The sequence below is a fragment of the Myotis myotis genome, unplaced genomic scaffold, assembly GCF_014108235.1.
Source record: "Myotis myotis isolate mMyoMyo1 unplaced genomic scaffold, mMyoMyo1.p scaffold_m19_p_2, whole genome shotgun sequence".
Classification (NCBI taxonomy): Eukaryota; Metazoa; Chordata; class Mammalia; order Chiroptera; family Vespertilionidae; genus Myotis; species Myotis myotis.
In genome coordinates this window covers 30,656,375-30,674,975 of record NW_023416324.1, presented here as the reverse complement: position 1 = coordinate 30,674,975, position 18,601 = coordinate 30,656,375, and the positions used below count along the sequence as shown (strand labels likewise).

Genomic DNA, 18,601 nt, shown 5'->3' with positions numbered 1-18,601 from the left:
ATACCCCCAGTGGGAGGTGTGCAGGAGGCAGCTGATTGATGTTTCTCTCTCATCGATGTTTCTAACTCTCTATCCCTCTCCCTTTCTCTCTGTAAAAAAATCAATAAAATATATATTTTTAAAAATTGCATGTCTTGCCCTAGCTGGCTTGGCTCAGTGGATAAAGCGTCGGCCTGCAGACTGAAGGGTCCCAGGTTCGATTCCAGTTAAGGGCACATGCCTGGGTTGTGGGCTCAATCCCCAGTGGGGGGTGTACAGGAGGCAGCCGATCAATGATTCTCTCTTGTCATTGATGTTTCTATCTCTCTCTCCTTCTCCCTTCCTCTCTGAAATCAATAAAGAAATATATATATATATATATATATATATATATATATATATATAAAAATTGCATGTCTAGCAAATCAGGCAGTAAATGTAGAACTTTAGAGTAAACTCACTCCAGGATCCTCTCTGTAAAGATTCTCAGTCAAGATTCAATTCAATAAATAAATATTGAGGTCTTGCTATGTACAAGACCCTGGTATTGAGAAATATACACAGGAAAACCTCATATTTCCTGTCCTGTATAAGTAGTTTTCTTCTTAGAGCCTTCTCCCTCGTGTAGTTGGGAAGATAGATAAGTACATAAATAACTAAAATCAGGCTGACTATGGTAAATGTAGTAAAAAAATGTAAACAAAGTGGGAGTTTGGAAGAAGGAATAATCAATCCCAACACGAACAAAGGGGGTCTAGAGAAGGATTCCTAAAGGTTGAAAATTTATGGTGGGCCTTGGAGGAAGTTAATTCCTGTGAGAAGGAGCAGTTTGAATCGTGGCCTAGAGGTGGAAATGAGTGTGTGTGTGTGTGTGTGTGTGTGTGTGTGTGTGTGTGTGTGTTGGGGGGGAGGAATGGAGTTGGTGAGGTGGTGAGGAGTGGAAATAAGTTGAAATGGTTCTTTGTGCTCAAAATGTAGAGAAGGGAGTGGGGAGACGAACACTAACATTTACCGAGTGTCTGCTCTGTTTTACGGCTTGCAATATGTTAGATGCTTTACACACTATAATTTAGTTAATCCTCATAACCCTGTAATATGGGGATATTTATCTCCAATTTAAAGATGAAGTAACCAAACCTCAGAAAGATTAAAGTTACTTGCCCAAGGTCAGGTGGCTAGTAGGTGGCAGAACTTGGTCTACACTTATGAGTATTAGATTAAAAGACCCATGTCCTTTTTTCCATTGTGCTGCAAGGCTCTGCAGGCCATGACTAGGACTCTGTTTATTGTGGCTGCAGAATGGAGGCCAGACTAGAGCAAAGCAGGTCCCAGAATGGGGTCATTGATGAGGAGGCTGTTGACATAGTTCAGTTCAGGCTTAAACTGTTAACCACTGACCTACTATGGAAAATGCCTGGTCTAGGGCTGCTTGATTGGCTTAATATGTGAGCATTATGGCAGCTCCTGCAGTACCATAAATCAGTGTATTGCCATTCTTAGCTAGTAGGATCTTAGAATCCATTTATAGAGACTTCTGGCACCCTTATAGTTCAGACATAGTTTCTAATGTGAGATTAACAGTTCATTACAGAAGTGCCTAGGGGGGGACTGATTTGGCACATAGTTTTCCTTCATTTTCTCACCCTCAAATTAGACAAGAATCTATAATGGAGGAAAGAGGACTACACTTGGAGTCAAAAGGCTGGCATTCAAACCCTGATTCTGCCCATTATAACCTGTGAGTCCTCAATGTCAGCTTCTTTCTCTGTAATAAGGGGGGTATTTTGGTTCACTTCTGAAATCTCTTCTCTTGCTAATGCCATTCATGTGTTACATTGTTCTTCCTGACTTGGGTCAGTATAAGTAAGTAGCTGAGAATATGAACCTGGATCCAGAGACTCAAGCGTTTAAATTCTAGCCTCTCATCCTTCTTATATAGAGACATAGTAGTTAGGTATATAGACTCTAGAGCAGTGGTTCTCAACCTTCCTAATGCCGCAACCCTTTAATACAGTTCCTCATGTTGTGGTGACCCCCAATTTCATTGTTACAAATTGAACATAATTAAAGCATAGTGATTAATCACAAAAACTATATGTAATTATATATGTGTTTTCCGATAGTCTTAGGCGACCCCTGTGAAAGGGTCGTTTGACCCCCAAAGAGGTCGCGACTCACAGGTTGAGAACCGCTGCTCTAGAGCAAGCATATCAAACTTGTGGCTGGCAGGGCCGCATGCCTCGTTTATTAAAGTCATATTGTCTCTAGAGTTATATTGCCTCTAGAGTCATATTGCCTGAGTTTTAGTCCAGGCTCTATCACTTGCTAGCTATGTGACTTCGGCAAGTTATTTAACCTTCTTGGGTCTTAGTTTATTCCTTTGTAGAATAGGGATACAAATATTGTCTATATCATGGGGTTATTATGAGGATTCAGATAAGTTATGTTAACCACTTAGCACAGTGTCTGGCACATAGTAGGTGTTCAATGAATATTAGCTTTAATAGTAATAATATTAATAATCGTTATTAATGTCCAGTTAGATATTGTTTTTATAGAAAGTGTATATATATATATATATATATATATATATATATATATATATATATATATATATAGGGCATTATCCCTGTCTTACTGTGATATTGTTGCCTTCTCTTTCTTCCCATTGCCCCATCAGGAAACTTTGAAATGCTAGATTGTTCCATCACAGGATTGCAAAGCATGACATGAAAAAAAGTGCCTGTAGGAAAAGGGTCAATAAAAGGTCTTTGGCTTGCCCTAGCCAGCTTGGCTCAGTGGATAGAGCATTAGCCTGTGGACTGAAAGGTCATGGGTTGGATTCCGGTCAAGGGCATATGCCTGAGTTGCGGGCTCGATCCCCAGTTGGGGGCTTGCAGGAAGCAGCCAATCAATAATTCTCTCTCATCATTGATGTTTCTCTCTCTCCCTCTCCCTTCTTCTCTGAAATCAATAAAAATATATTGGGAAAAAAAGTCTTTGGCTCATTAGAAAATCTTACCTGACTTGTGTCTTTCCCACCTCTCTCCATAGTAAACAGAAACAGAGCAGCATATTTATTCCTTTTTGCACAGCCTTCAAAAGAAGTGCTAAGTAAGACACTCCAATTCTCTTGCCAAAAAGTACAATAACAGTGTCTCTGGAAAAGTGGTGCCTAATTTGGTTTTTCTTTCTCTCCTCCTTAAACCACCACCCCCCCCCCCGGCATTAACTTAAGCCATTTCTTCTTGTTCCATTTTCCATGAATATGGAATAGTTTCTTCTGATTATAAAGGGAGGATGAGGTCAAGATTTTCTCATGAGAACCTTTTGTGGACTTAAAGCCAAAATCGAGTTAGGTCTCATCTTCTCTTCTCCAGGCTAAACAGCCCTGGTTTCTTTTACCTTACTCTTAAAACCTATTTTCCGTTGCTTGGATCTCATTGGTCATGCTTCTTTTCTTTCTCTTCGGTTTTTCTACTTCTTGGCTATAACCCAGACTATACTTAGTCTGCTAATAAAAGTCCAACTAAAACACTTTAAGGAAAGAGTAACTTTAGGTGTTTCCATTCATTTATTCCCATTTATTAAGTGTTTGCCGTGTGCCAGGCCCTGTGCTAGGTATAGGGGACCAGAAAGAAATCAGAAATAGTCTCTGCCCTGTCCCTAACTCACAGTCTAGGGGGAGATGTGCAGTAAAATGTTATAGGTGATTGAATTATATACACGTGTGGGAAGCTGGAAATTGTTGAGGGCAGTTCCATAGAAACAGTCTATTTTGCCTGGACTGTCGGTCAAGACTTCAGTAGAGGAGTAGTAAGACATAATGCAGGATGGATGGCCTGGGGCAAGTTTGTGGAGGCCCTCAGTGACAGCACAGGAGCTTAGGATCCCAGAAGCAGTGGACACTCATTGGAGGTGTTGGAGCGAGGAAGTGAAAGGCTCAAATCTGGCTTTTTGGACCAAGGACAGAGATACCACAAGCCTTAGTTTTATCTGCTCACCCTTGATGTTTTCTGTCTTGAAAGTGATATGATGTAGGTCCATTGCCCATTTTTTTTTTTTAAATATATTTTATTGATTTTTTACAGAGAGGAAGGGAGAGAGATAGAGAGTTAGAAACATCGATGGGAGAGAAACATCGATCAGCCGCCTCCTGCACATCTCCCACTGGGGATGTGCCCGCAACCCAGGTACATGCCCTTGACCGGAATCGAACCTGGGACCCCTCAGTCCGCAGGCCAACGCTCTATCCACTGAGCCAAACCGGTTTCGGCCCATTGCCCATTTTTTGATTGAGTTATTTATCTTCCTTTTGTTAAGTTGTATGAGTTCCCTGTAAATAAGCGGTTCTCAACCTGTGGGTCGCAACCCCTTTGGGAGTCGAACGACCCTTTCACAGGGGTTGCCTAAGACCATCAGAAAACATATATAATTACATATTGTTTTTGTGATTAATCACTGTGCTTTAATTATGTTCAATTTGTAATAATGAAATTAGGGGTCACCACAACATGAGGAACTGTATTAAAGGGTTGCGGCATTAGGAAGGTTGAGAACCACTGCTGTAAATGTTGGAGATTAAACCCTTATCGGTGATAACATTGGCAAATACGTTCTCCCATGCAGTGGGCTTTCTTGTTGTTTTGTTGATGGTTTCTTTTGCTGTGCAAAATAAATAAATTTTACTTACTGCATGGTTTTCCTTATGAGCCTCTCGACTATTATATTCTGTAGAAATGTGCTCCCCCGTTTAAGTAACTGTCTTAGGCATGCCAGGCAGTCCAGCTAATCCTGGCTGCCTAACTGAATACTGAAATCTCTGACTGACTCCTTGCTCTGGAAATAGATAATGGCAACCTAAAGCAATCTAAAAGTCTGAAGGAGAGGGAGCATACAAATTAGCAAACCTAATTGCAAATTTATTTATTTTGGTGTAGTCCCACTTATTTATTTTCTCTTTAGTTTCCATTGCCCTAGGAGCTGTATTGGTGAAGAAATTGCTTCGGCATATGTCTGAGATTTTGCTGCCTGTGGATTATTTTTATGATTTCCCATCTTATGTTTAAGTCCTTTATCCATTTTGAGTTTATTTTTGTGGATGGTGTAAGTTGGTGGTCTAGTTTAATTTTTTTTGCATGTATCTGTCCAATTTTCCCTGCACCATTTATTGAAGAGACTGTCTTGACTCCATTGTATGTTCTTGCTGCCTTCATCAAATATTAATTGAGCATAGTGGTTTGGGTCGATTTCTGGGTTCTCTGTTCTATTCCATTGATACTTTTTGAAAGAAGACATAAGGAAGGCCAAGAGATATATGAAAACATGCTCAAAGTCACTAATCATCTGAGAGATGCAAATCAAAACGACAGTGCAGTACCATCTCACACCTGTCAAAATGGCTATCATCAACAAATCAACAAACGGCAAGTGCTGGCGAGGATGTGGAGAAAAAGTAACCCTCCTGCACTGCTGGTGGGAATGCAGACTGGTGCATCCACTGTGGAGAACAGTATGGCATTTCCTCAAAAAACGAAAAATGGAACTGCCATTTGACCCAGTGATCTCACTTCTAGGAATATATCCCAAGAAACCAGAAACACCAATCAGAAAGGATATATGCACCCCTATGTTCATAGCAGCACAATTTACAATAGCTAAGATTTGGAAACAGCTTAAGTGTCCATCAGCAGATGAGTGTATTAAAAAGCTGTGGTATATCTACATAATGGAATACTACACTGTGGTAAAAAAGAAGGAATTCTTACCATTTGCAACAGCATGGATGGAACTGGAGAGCATTATGCTAAGCAAAATAAACCAGTCAGAGAAAGATAAATATCACATGATCTCACTCAATTATGGAATATAATGAACAACATAAACTGATGAACAAAAACAGATCCAGGGGAGAACCAAGATGGCGGCATAGGTTAACGCCGGAGTTTGCTGCTTTGAACAACTACTTCAAAAGTGAAACCAAAAAACGGAAGGGACATCACCCAGAACCACAGGAACGCTGGCTGAGTGGAAGTCCTACAACTAGGAGGAAAGAGAAACGCATACGGACACTCAGAGGAGGCGCAGTGCTGAAGGCAAATTCTGAGGTGCGGAGTGCGTGGAGCGGGCTGGCGGCGGAGGGCACGGTTGGCGTTTTCAATCGGGAGGGAGTCGCAGACTCTGAGCTCCAGATCCGGGCGAGTCTTTAGGGACCCAGACTCAAACGGGAGAAGCGGGACTGTCTGGCTTCGGTCAGAGCGAGTGCAGCTTTCTCTCTGAGCTTTGCAGCGGGTGCTGGGACTCAGAGAGGCAGAGCCCCTGGGGACAGGACTGAGAGCCGCCATAACTGCTCTCTCCGGCCCACCCTGTTGATCCTGTGCGACCCGCCCCGCCCAAGCCCTGCACACAGGCATTTGCCCGATAGCCTCAGGCAAAGGCTAGATTAGCACCTCCCTAGAGGACAGAAGTTCTCTCACTGCTGACACAGCTGACTCTCATAGCCACTTGGCCTGGAGGTCAAACCCTCCCTGGAATTAGCTACAACAATTGAGATTTAACTATAAGACTGCGAACAAAGACCACTAGGGGGTGCACCAAGGAAGCATAACAAAATGCGGAGACAAAGAAACAGGACAAAATTGTCAATGGAAGATATAGAGTTCAGAACCACACTTTTAAGGTCTCTCAAGAACTGTTTAGAAGCCGCCGATAAACTTAATGAGATCTACAAGAAAACTAATAAGACCCTCGATCTTATATTGGGGAACCAACTAGAAATTAAGCATACACGGACTGAAATAACGAATACTATACAGACTTCCGACACCAGACCAGAGGAGCGCAAGAATCAAGTCAATGATTTGAAATGCGAGGAAGCAAAAAACACCCAACCGGAAAAGCAAAATGAAAAAAGAATCCAAAAATGCGAGGATAGTGTAAGGAGCCTCTGGGACAGCTTCAAGCGTACCAACATCAGAATTATAGGGGTGCCAGAAGATGAGAGAGAGCAAGATATTGAAAACCTATTTGAAGAAATAATGACAGAAAACTTCCCCCACCTGGTGAAAGAAATGGACTTACAGGTCCAAGAAGCGCGGAGAACCCCAAACAAAAGGAATCCAAAGAGGACCACACCAAGACACATCATCATTAAAATGCCAAGAGCAAAAGATAAAGAGAGAATCTTAAAAACAGCAAGAGAAAGAAACTCAGTTACCTACAAGGGAATACCCATACGACTGTCAGCTGATTTCTCAAGAGAAACTTTGCAGGCCAGAAGGGAGTGGCAAGAAATATTCAAAGTGATGAATACCAAGAACCTACAACCAAGATTACTTTATCCAGCAAAGCTATCATTCAGAATTGAAGGTCAGATAAAGAGCTTCACAGATAAGAAAAAGCTAAAGGAGTTCATCACCACCAAACCAGGATTATATGAAATGCTGAAAGGTATCCTTTAAGAAGAGGAAGAGGAAGAAAAAGGTAAAGATACAAATTATGAACAACAAATATGCATCTATCAACAAGTGAATCTAAGAATCAAGTGAATAAATAATCTGATGAACAGAATGAACTGTTGATTATAATAGAATCAGGGACATAGAAAGGGAATGGACTGACTATTCCTGGGGGGGAAAGGGGTGTGGGAGATTCGGGAAGAGACTGGACAAAAATCGTGCACCTATGGATGAGGACAGTGGGTGGGGAGTGAGGGCGGAGGGTGGGGCAGGAACTGGGAGGAGGGGAGTTATGGGGGGGAAAAAAAGAGGAACAAATGTAATAATCTGAACAATAAAGATTTAATTTAAAAAAAAAAAAAAAAAAAAAAAAAAAAACAGATCCAGAGACAAAGAAGCATCGATCAGACTGTCAAACCTCAGAGGGAAGGTAGGGGAGGGTGGGGGTAAGTGGGAGAGATCAACCGAAGGACTTCTATGCATGCATATAAGCTAACCAATGGACACATACAACAGGCGGGTGAGGGCATGAGTGGGGGGATAGGGGGCAATGGGGGGAAAAGGACACATATGTAATCCTTAATCAATAAAGAAAAAAAATAAAATGGTTACACCTTGAAAAAAAGAAAGTGATATGATTGAACCCCTATTTATATACTTGGTGTGTTTTTGTTGTTGTTTTGCTCTGAAACTTCTACAGAAAAACTAGTTCTTAAGCTCTGGAGAAATTTCATTCCCTATACAGAAAAAACCTTATGAAGAATTGAGAGAGAATTGGGTGTCCAACCTATATAAGACCCAGTGGCAGGCCGATCTGTGTAGGTTTGATCTGGCCACATTCACCCTTCCCCAGCCCTATGCCAAGAAGAATACAAGAATGAGGAGAGGATTTCAGGGCTCATCTGGGTATTTGGTAAGAAATGTTAAGAAAATGCAGGCATTGTCAGAGTCAATGTTCTCTCGCTGGGGAGGAAGAGAGGCTCAAAGGAATTTGGAATGTTGCCAGAAGGAATCAGGACCAACCAAGCACTTGGAACCCGTATCATGTATCTGAAAACTTCCAAATTCTATCTCTTTGCCTTTGTACTTTGCTAACAGTTTATTCCTACATGATGCCCAGTTGTGGTTTACAGAGGACTTTCCAAGGCCACAATCTGGCAAGCCATATCCCAAGTTTGAATAATAGTTACTATTTATTGAGCACCTACTCTATGCCAGGCATTATGCCGTGAACTGGATATATATTAGCTCATTTAATTCTCACAGAAACTCTGTGTTATAGATGTTATTATCCCTATTTTATAGATGATGAGAGGGGTTGAGCATTATGTCCAGGGTTACTTCATTAGTATATGGTAAGGCCAGAATCTGAATCTAGATCCTAATGGCTTGAAAGCCCATTGAAAACCCATGTGCTTCCTACCTCCCCAGCCCTACTGTGGCTCTAAACAGCAGAATAACACAAAATCTATAAAGGAATTCTAAGGGTTGTTTTTACTGTAGACCTACGTGTGTGCGTGTGTGTGTGTGTGTGTGTGTGTGTGTGCATATGTGTGTATGTAGAGGAATAGAATTGTAAGGAGGGGAAATAAGCTGGGTTGGCAAACTTGACTATAGGCCATTTCTGGATCACTACCAGTTTTCATATAGACCATAGGTAAGAATGTGTTTTATGTTTTTAAATGGTTGGGGGAAGGGGGAATCAAAAGAATATTAATATTTTGTGACATGAAAATTCAAGTTTCAAGCAGTTAGTTACCTACAAGGGAGCGCCCATATGACCATCAGCTGATTTCTCAATAGAAACTTTGCAGGCCAGAAAGGAATGGCAAGAAATATTCAAAGTGATGAATAGCAAGAACCTACAACCAAGATTACTCTACCCAACAAAGATATCATTTAGAATTGAAGGTCAGATACAGAGGTTCACAGACAAGAAAAAGCTAAAGGAGTTCATCACCACCAAACCAACATTACATGAAATGTTGAAGGGTATTCTTTAAGAAGAGGAAGAAAAAGGTAAAAATATGAACAATAAAATGGCAATAAATACATATCTATCAACAAATGAAACTAAAAATCAAAATAAGCAAGAAATCTAATGAACAAAATAAACCGATGAATAAAATAGAATCAGAGGAATGGAAACATGGAACAGACTAATGAATCTCAGAGAGAAGGGGCGAAGTGGGTGTGGGAAGAGATTAACCAAAGATCTTATATGTATACTAGTATATGCATTACCTATGGACACAGACCTAAGGCCTGGGGTGGGGCGGGAATGAGGTAGAGGGGAATAATGGGGGGAGAGGAAGGGGACATTTGTAATCTCAATAATAAAGAGCTTTTAAAAAAGAAAAATTCAAGTTTCAGTATCCATAAATATTTATTGACATATAGGCACAATCATTTATTTACCTGTTGTCTATGGTGGCTTTTTCTCTATAAAGGCAAAATTAAATAGTTGTGACAGAGACCATCTAACACAGAAAGTCTAAAATAGTTACTACCCACTCCTTTACAGAACAAATTTGCCAACCCCTACTATAGGCAACAAGAAGAAAGGAACACGGGGGTTTAATATTGTGACAAGACTAAAGGCAAAGAGTTGAAGTTCAAGGCTGTCCCTGGAAGTGTGTGGCCCACAAGGAGAGAGCTTCTTTGGGCCCTGGAAATAGTTTCATTGAGTCACAGAGATTTGTTCAGGAATAAAAGGCACAAATAGCAGGGGTTATTCTATGTGCTAACATTCTCTGTTGCACAATAAACAAATATTTCATGGATAAAGTAATTCATTCAGATATTTACTGGTCGTGTGTATGTGTGTGTGTGTGTGTGTGTGTGCATGTGTGTGTGCGCCAGATACTGTGTTAGATGCTGGAAATACATAGATGAAAAAGATATGTCTGTGCCTTTGAGGAGTTTATAGCCTAGTGGGAGAGCCACATAAGCATGTGTATAGCTAGCTCTAAGTATTTTAATAGTATACTGTGGGTTTGATTAAATGCTGGATGAAGTAATTTGTGATGGGCCCTGAAGAAAGAATAGGTGCTATTCTTCAAAGAGCTACATAACAGGCTGAGGGAAAGCCTGACAGTGTGAGTATTTGGAGCTTATAAGATTGCGAAAGAAAGAGACATTAGAAATGATTTAAAGGTTCTGTTGCTGGGTGACTGGCAGGATGATATAATCTGATAGGGAAGAAGGGAAAGGAGGAAGGAGGCGGTGGGTGGGGTTGGGGTGAGTTCAGTTTGGGACACATGATTTGAGGAAATGGTGAAACACATCTGGCTTCCAGTTAGAAAACCTTTTTAGAAAGTTTGGCAGAAGATTCCCAGAATTCAGATTGAAATTGCTTTTCCAGAGCTTTTTCGTTGGAAAAAGGGGGAAGTACACATTCAAGTTGTCGAGAAATTCACAAATCTACTTTGGCACATAATAGCTAGAGCCATGAGATTAAAAATAGCAGTGGACAGACCATGAAGCCATCACATAGAAAACTAGCAATAATTATGCATTTGGCATAAAACCTTGTTCCTGTTCATGCCACCTGCTGCTCTCAGAATCTAGTTTATCTTTCTACCTCTAGACTTGGACAATAGAGAAATATCAGCTTTTACCTTCCACGTGAGATTCCTCAGCAAGAAGAGGTGTCCCTGTCTGTCATCTAGGTCTAGTTTTGCCTTTTTGGTTCTAGAATCCCACAGTGGAAACAGAATCTGAAAACTTTTACTCAGACACTTGTTAAATCTTCAAATGCTTAATCTCAACATTTGCAAATGCTCAAATGTCTGATTTTAAAGACTGGAGAAGTCTGTGATTGCTTTATGTATATCTACTTGCTGATGTAATGCATAGGTTTGGGGAAAACTTAGGTTGATCGTTATCTTCTCTGGTTCTTTTAAAGAAGTCAGCATTTTAAAAAATATATTTTTATTGATTCAGAGAGGAAGAGAAAGGGAGAGAGAGATAGAAGCATCAATGATGAGAGAGAATCATTGATCGGCTGCCTCCTGCATGCCCCGCACTGGGGATCCAGCCGCAACCCAGGTATGTGCCCTTGACCAGAATCAAACCCAGGACCCTTCAGTCCACAAGCCGATGCTCTACCCGCTGAGCAAAACCGGCCAGGGCAAAAAAGTCGGCATTTTGATATCCTTTCTATTTCTGCTTTTTAAAGATTTTCATGGCAGACCTGATGAAGCAGAAGCTGAACTGAAGCAGAGAACTGAAGAATGTGTGCTACCTGCAGAGACCATTGAAACACTTCCTGCGGCTGGAAGACAGCAACCCCCTGTCAGAAGCATTATTTTATCTGGAATTTCAAGTTTACAGAGGATTTGCTTTCTAAAAATTGAGCAAACCTATAGGTAAGATTGGCTATACATTTTACTTAGACTTTTAGATTGCTTTAGATTGCCATTCTCTATTTCCAGAGGAAGGAGTCAGTCAGAGATTTCAGTATTCAGTTAGGCAGCCAGGATTAGCTGGACCGCCTGGCATGCCTAAGACAGTTACTTAAACGGGGGAGCACATTTCTACCAGAATATAATAGCAGAGAGGCTCATAAGGAAAACCATGCAGTAAGTAAAATTTATTTATTTTACTTTTCATTATAAAACAACTATATCAAATCAAATAAAATACAACAGCAGTATAAAAAATAAAATTTTGTACTCATTCAATTTCATTCTCCCAAAGTAACCATTGTTAAAATAACTCGAGATGTATCTTTTCAGTTCTTTTTTTAACTTATAAGTGACATATATGATGACCTTTTGAAGTGTTCTGTATAACATTCTAACCTGAGTTTCTATCATGCCTGGCAAGTTATAAATAATGCCTCATTTGTAGATTGGGTCAGATGATATCTAGGTGAGACTGGTCTTAGCCTGATCTGTGAGTTTTCATGCGTTGCTGCTATGTCACCCTTCATATGAAGCTTCCCAGTAGTACACTGTCTTCCATGGCTCCCCATCCCCAGTAAGCTTCCCTTCCTGAATTCTCCCCTTCTTTGAAGGTCCTACTGCTCTTAGGGTTCTCTGACTTTGGTTAATAAACATATATTGAGTCCTCCTCTGTGCCTGGCTCCATACTAGGCAGTGGGGGTAGAGAGATTAGACACGGAGGGAGAGTAGTCTTTGACTCCATCTCCTGTTGTTCAGCAGGACCAGTTCTGCTTCTTTCTCTTCTTTTCTACGCCTTCCTTAGTTATAGGCCTTCCTTGCCTTCCCCAGGTTGTCGCAAATGGCAAGATTTCATTCTTTTTATGGCTGAATCATATTCCATTGTGTGTGTGTGCTAATCATTCATCAATGGACTTTAGGTTGTTTACATATCTTGGCTATTATACTGGTAAATAATGTAAATATTGCATTGAACACGGAGATGCATATACCTTTTCAAGTTAGTGTTTTGTTTTCTTTGGATAAATACCCAGAAGTGGAGTTGCTGGATCATATGGTAATTCTATTTTCCTGTTTGCCACGTCTTAAACACACACTTTCTTTACCCCTCTTGCCCTTTCTCTTGTCATTCCTTCCACCAGGAGATGCAGTGACAGTTCTTGAAGGCTGCTTGTGATCCCAGTATCAGAGCAGGGGAAGAAGATGGGCCTGAATCTAGACCTTTTGCCTCTGAGAATCTTATTATCCCAGCCCATTTCAAGGCCTGTTGTGAATCACCACCTTGCTGGCACCTTAGCAGGCTGCATACTTCTTTTACTGTAGTTGAGTGGGACACTGCAATCTGCATAATGCTGTCCAGCCTTACTACACACAGGACTCTTGGGGAAAACCTGTGAAATGCCTTTGCCCCTGGAATCACACTTATAGACTGTCCTTTGACCGAGCTGATTTCACAGGTACCTCCTCTTATCCATCATGTGTTAAATTTGACTAGCTTCTGTTTGAATGTACCCCTTCCTTGATCTTGTCCCCTATGTAGTAATGATATTATCAGAAACCAAATAAGCCAACTATTAGGTCTGGCAGAAAAAGAATGTAACCTTGTACCTGATACAAGAACTGCCATAAAATAATGTGGTTGGACTGGTTTGTAGTTCTTCCTACATAATATGCCAAAACACAAAATACAAAGCTATCTCAGAGCAAGAAAAAACTTCTGATAAATTAGGTTTCAGATTAATACAATAATGATAAAGTGGCGATAATATACTCCTTTTATGTGAGAGCAGTGATGACCAACCTTTTTGACATCATAGCACACATAGAAAATTGTATTGTTTAGCCTGATGAAAGTATCATACCTCATTCATAGCATACCAGTAGGGAATATCTGTGTTAGTTTCTAAATAAAAGCATTCTTGTTGATGTCTGGCTAACTCTGACTGGCTACCCTCTTCTGCTTTTCAGCATTAAGGTTTAAATATAGTGTAATAATTTAAAGTTTGAATTCTAAGCCAGACTATCTAGATTTAAATCCTAGCTCTGCCACCACTAGCTATGTGACCCTGGGCAAATTACTTCATCCCCTTGTACTTCAGTTTCTTCATCTGTAAAATGTGCAAATAATGATACTTACCTCATAGAGTTGTGAAAATTACATAAGTTAGTACATGTAAAATGTGGTATTTGTAAATTGCTTAGAGCATTACCTAGCATATATATGGTAAGCACCATATAAGCGTGTGTGTCCTATAACTACTTGTAGTAGTAGTGTTTACTTTAATTGCTGTTTTACTGCTTCAGAGAAGTAAATGTTATGGGCTCAGTCTCCCCAGGCTCCTCCTGATTGCCTCCTCCTCTGCCTCACATTTCTTAGTCTTGGGCTGCTCCTTAAGAGTGTCCATCCCCCTTACTTTCATTGCCTCAGTTTCATTCTCTCAGTTTCCATTTGCTTGGGGGCCCTCAGCCAGCTGATGGCTGAGAAAACTGCTGAATTGATCATTATACTCATCAGCTTGCTCTCACTGCTATTGCTTCTCTAGAATTCTCTGTGACTTTCTAGAGAAGGAAGTAAATCTTAAAGAATGTGAAGAGGAGTGAATCCTAGATCTTGAAAAGAACTCTAGAGTGGTTGGGAGAGGAGCATGGGCTGAGTTAGCTGAACTGTTAGCCAGCAAAATGAAGACGCTAGTAGTCAGAGAAGCTAAGCAACTTGCCAAAGCTCATGCAGAGAGCTAGAATTTAACCTGGTGTCTCTCAGGCTTGAATTTTCAGTGCATTGTTTTGTTTTTACAATATTTTTTTCTTTTAAAAAATAGCACTTAAAAAGATAAGAATTGAAGTAGCATTTGTTGTTTGTCAAGATTATAAAAATATCTTCAGGTTGGCACCAATATTCCTGAAATGTTTTTTCTTCACCAAATGTTGAATTTCAATACAGAGAAATCTAGATATGATTTTTTAAAATGTATAATCAGCTTCAAAATTTCAATATGCATTGGAGGAAATTTGTGTCTTTTATTGAAAAATAAAATGTGACTGGGATAATAATGGCATAAAAAGTAATAAATTTCATTGTATACAATTTGGAGAATACTGAAAAATATAAAGAAGAAAATAGAAATCACCCCAGCATGCAGAGAAAACGACTGTAAATTAGAAATGGACTGAACTTGAAAAGGCAGCATTGAATTTGAATCCCAGGTAAACCACTAATTACATGTTTGGCATTTGGTAGATAATTTAGCCTCTGAGTCTCAGTTTCTTCACTTGAAATATGGTGAAATATTTATCTTTTAGGGTTATTATAAGAATTAAAGATAATAATATATATAAATGCCTGGCATTGTGCCTGACACATAGTAGACACTCTTTCAAATTGTAGTAGTATTAACATTTTTGTGTAGTTCTGTATAGTCTTTCTACTCTGTTATGTGTGCATATACATGCTTGTTTGTTTTTAAATATATTTTTATTGATTTCAGAGAGGAAGAGAGCGGGAGAGAGATAGAAATATTGATGAGCCAAAACCGGTTTGGCTCAGTGGATAGAGCGTCGGCCTGCGGACTGAAGGGTCCCAGGTTCGATTCTGGTCAAGGGCATGTACCTGGGTTGCGGGCACATCCCCAGTGGGAGATGTGTAGGAGGCACTCTCTATCTCTCTCCCTTCCTCTCTGTAAAAAAATCAATAAAATATATTTTTTTTTAAAAAAAAAGAAGAAATATTGATGAAAGAAAATCATTGATTGGCTGCCTCCTGCACGCCTCCTACTGGGATTGAGCCCACAACCTGGGCATGTGCCCTGACCAAATCAAACCCGGGACCCTTCAGTCTGCAGGCCGGTGCTCTATCCACTGAGACAAACAAGCTAGGGCATACACATGTTTTTTGAAGCACATTTATAGTAAGTATATCACTGGATTCTCACACGGGGTTGCTGGAAAAGGCGGACATTATTTTTAAACTTATCCTGTAGATGAGGAAACTGAGACTCTAAGAGGTGAAGTAACTTGGCTTTGGTACTATGTCTGGTACCATCTGAATCAGGACTCAGTTTGTTCTCCTGAGGCCAAGCCCATGTGCCTTCCCTATCAGCAGTGTGCTTCCTTTCCAGCTCCACTTCCACCAATATACAAGTGTGGGCCACCGAGCCCTGCCCAAGATGAAGGCAAGGGCAGGAGGCGGTGGAAGTGCCGGGAGCCTCCACACCAGCTGGTTCAGTCTGAAAACAAAAGAAGTGCTCACTTCCTTCTCTGAAGTACCAGGCACATTGCCCAGTCCTGTAGCTACGGCTAGAAAGTTCAAAACCTTTTGAGTTTCACAGCACTCTTTTTGAGAGGAAGTTTATCAGGGAATTCATAAAACTGTGTTGTTGGAAAGGCAAACATGTACCCAAATTTCTTTCAGTATGTGCATTTCTACTTAAAGGGCCTGGGTAACATGCACTATACCTAACACCTCATATGTGCATCATTTTATATCATTTTCATTTCAGTGCATGTTCTCTGATGGCTGGTGTACTAGTATGTCTGACTTAAGGAGATGCAGAGGTGAACGAACAAGTGGCAGTCCTGACCTTTAGGAACTTCGGGGAGCTCTCAAGGTCACATAAAATCAGTGCTCTAATAGTTTCCAGCAGGGTTGGGGAGCAGAGAATGGAGCTTTAACTTCTAGTTCAGCACAGTAATCCCATCTATTTGCATAGTGCCTAACAGAGTTTGCACAGACCTTAACTTGTTCAAAGGGATAGAGACTTTTGAGATGGGTTTTAATAGCTGAGAAGAATCCTTAGGCCAGTGGTCGGCAAACTGTGGCTCGCGCAGCCACATGCGGCTCTTTGGCCCCTTGAGTGTGGCCACGAAGTTTCGATCGCACTGTACATGCATGCCTGCACGTGGTATTTTGTGGAAGAGCCGTAGTTTGCCAACCACTGCCTTAGGCCAAGGGAAGGAGGTGAGCCAAGGACCTGCTTGGTTGTGGAATCTTGCCCTCTGAAGAAGCTTTTTCAAATGATTGCGTGCATGTTAAATAAGGCCTCACTGTCGGTGATAAAATAGACTATACACAGGCTCCAGAGAGGAAACTATCAACTCCTTGGTAAGATTATGACACCTCTCCCTTCCCTGTTCCTTCAGTGTAAACAGGGAAGTTAAGCATATTTTTTCACTTCACTGTCTTCCTACATTTTTTTCTTCCTAGTTTTAAAAACAACTCTCCTTCAACAAGGTCTGTTTCCAAGGAAAGTCTTAACCATTTGTCCCTTCTGGCAGACCCTCTTCCAATGAAATCCATGCAGAATAGACCAGGTACTCTATCTTTTTTGTGTGTGAAGCCATAAAATCTAATATTGAGTGTGCAGCCGTGCTCAGAGGTATGCTTCTTCCACAAGAGGCTCCCTCAGCCCTGCTGTGGTAAAAACCAAGTATAAATTGCGGCTAACAGGGTTTTCTAGCTAGAGTCGTAAGAATGTTTGAGCGTCCCCTGTGAATTATAATGCCACCAGCCCTCTGGCTCCTCCTCTACATTGCCTGCCTGTCGGCTGTTTTGCTTGTCCTTGGGCCTTCCATCAGAGTGTGGGCGGGGGAAGGAGAAAGAGAAGTGAATCTAAAATCTGTCCCATCTGCACTTGGTTTGCAGTGCTGGTGAGAAAATAAATGGGGACCAGGGTTGACATTGGACTGCACACAGAGGAAGAGTAAGAGGGACAGTGGTCCCTCCTCAGCCTATTGTCACAGTGGTCAGTGCCCCCTCCCCGAGCACCTGAAGATGAGTGATCCTGTGTTTTATTTCTGTAGAATGTCTCACTATATTGAGCAGCTCTTTTCTTTTTAATATACCTTGGTCAGGGTGGATATTTGGGTGCTGATATTTAAGTTTAATTTTTTTAATTCATAGCATGTTACACAAGATGAATCTTGTGCTTGAAGCTATTGCCTAGAGTAATATTTTGAGATTCTCTATATCTCTTCTATAAAGTATAATTGAAAATCTTCTGTCATCTTCTGTCATCAGATCCTAAAAGTGGGAGGAAGAATGCACCTAAATTGAGCTGTCAGACACTTGGCTGCCTAACCATGCTTTCTGGATTGTGGTGTTGAAAAGGGCTGTCGTTCTGTGTGCTTTCTCCTCATGGCTGTCATGTATTCGCTTCTGAGAACAGTGCATAGAAGACGTGCATCAGCTCTAATCAATCTTCCTGAGCCATTTCTCTGATCATGTTCAGGAGGGTCCTCTGAGAAGAGAGTGGGCCTTTTCCCTCAATGGGCAAAGAGCCAGCTTCCATTTCAAAAATCTCTCTCTCTTGCCGAAACCGGTTTGGCTCAGTGGATAGAGCGTCGGCTTGCGGACTGAAAGGTCCCAGGTTCGATTCCGGTCAAGGGCATGTACCTGGGTTGCGGGCACATCCCCAGTGGGAGATGTGCAGGAGGCAGCTGATCGATGTTTCTCTCTCATCGATGTTTCTAACTCTCTATCTCTCTCCCTTCCTCTCTGTAAAAAATCAATAAAATATATTTAAAAAAAAAAAAAAGAAAGAATGAGGCAAAAGTTGAAAAAAAAAAAAAATCTCTCTCTCAAAAAAAAAAAAATAAATCCAACAACCCAGAGCCTGTGTTTATTGAAGGTTGGTCTAAAAGGCTCTCACACCATATGCCCCATCAGCACTCGAGTGCCTCTATTTTAGAAGGATGTAAAGGTTTAATCACCCTGGTGGGGATTTAGACCCAGAGACTTCAGAGAAATCTTATTATTTCTAACTG

General features: G+C 40.9%; 1 protein-coding gene across 19 annotated transcripts in view; it reads left to right on the top strand.

Moving 5' to 3' along the window:
- Positions 1-18,601, top strand: part of MKNK1 (MAPK interacting serine/threonine kinase 1) — a 50,565-nt gene that overhangs the window by 7,985 nt on the left and 23,979 nt on the right. For 3 of the 19 annotated variants that reach the window (XM_036348427.1, XM_036348446.1, XM_036348444.1), the window contains exons 2-3: positions 11,617-11,806; positions 17,043-17,149. The exons of 1 other annotated variant lie outside the window; for it this stretch is intronic. In XM_036348427.1, the coding sequence (XP_036204320.1) occupies positions 11,617-11,806; positions 17,043-17,149 (297 nt within the window). Of the gene's footprint in view, positions 1-8,276; positions 8,350-11,616; positions 11,807-12,984; positions 13,300-14,934; positions 15,047-16,338; positions 16,394-17,040; positions 17,150-17,480; positions 17,581-18,601 lie in introns of those variants that run through there. 15 more of the 19 variants (XM_036348436.1, XM_036348440.1, XM_036348432.1 and 12 more) reach the window with 14 other exon arrangements.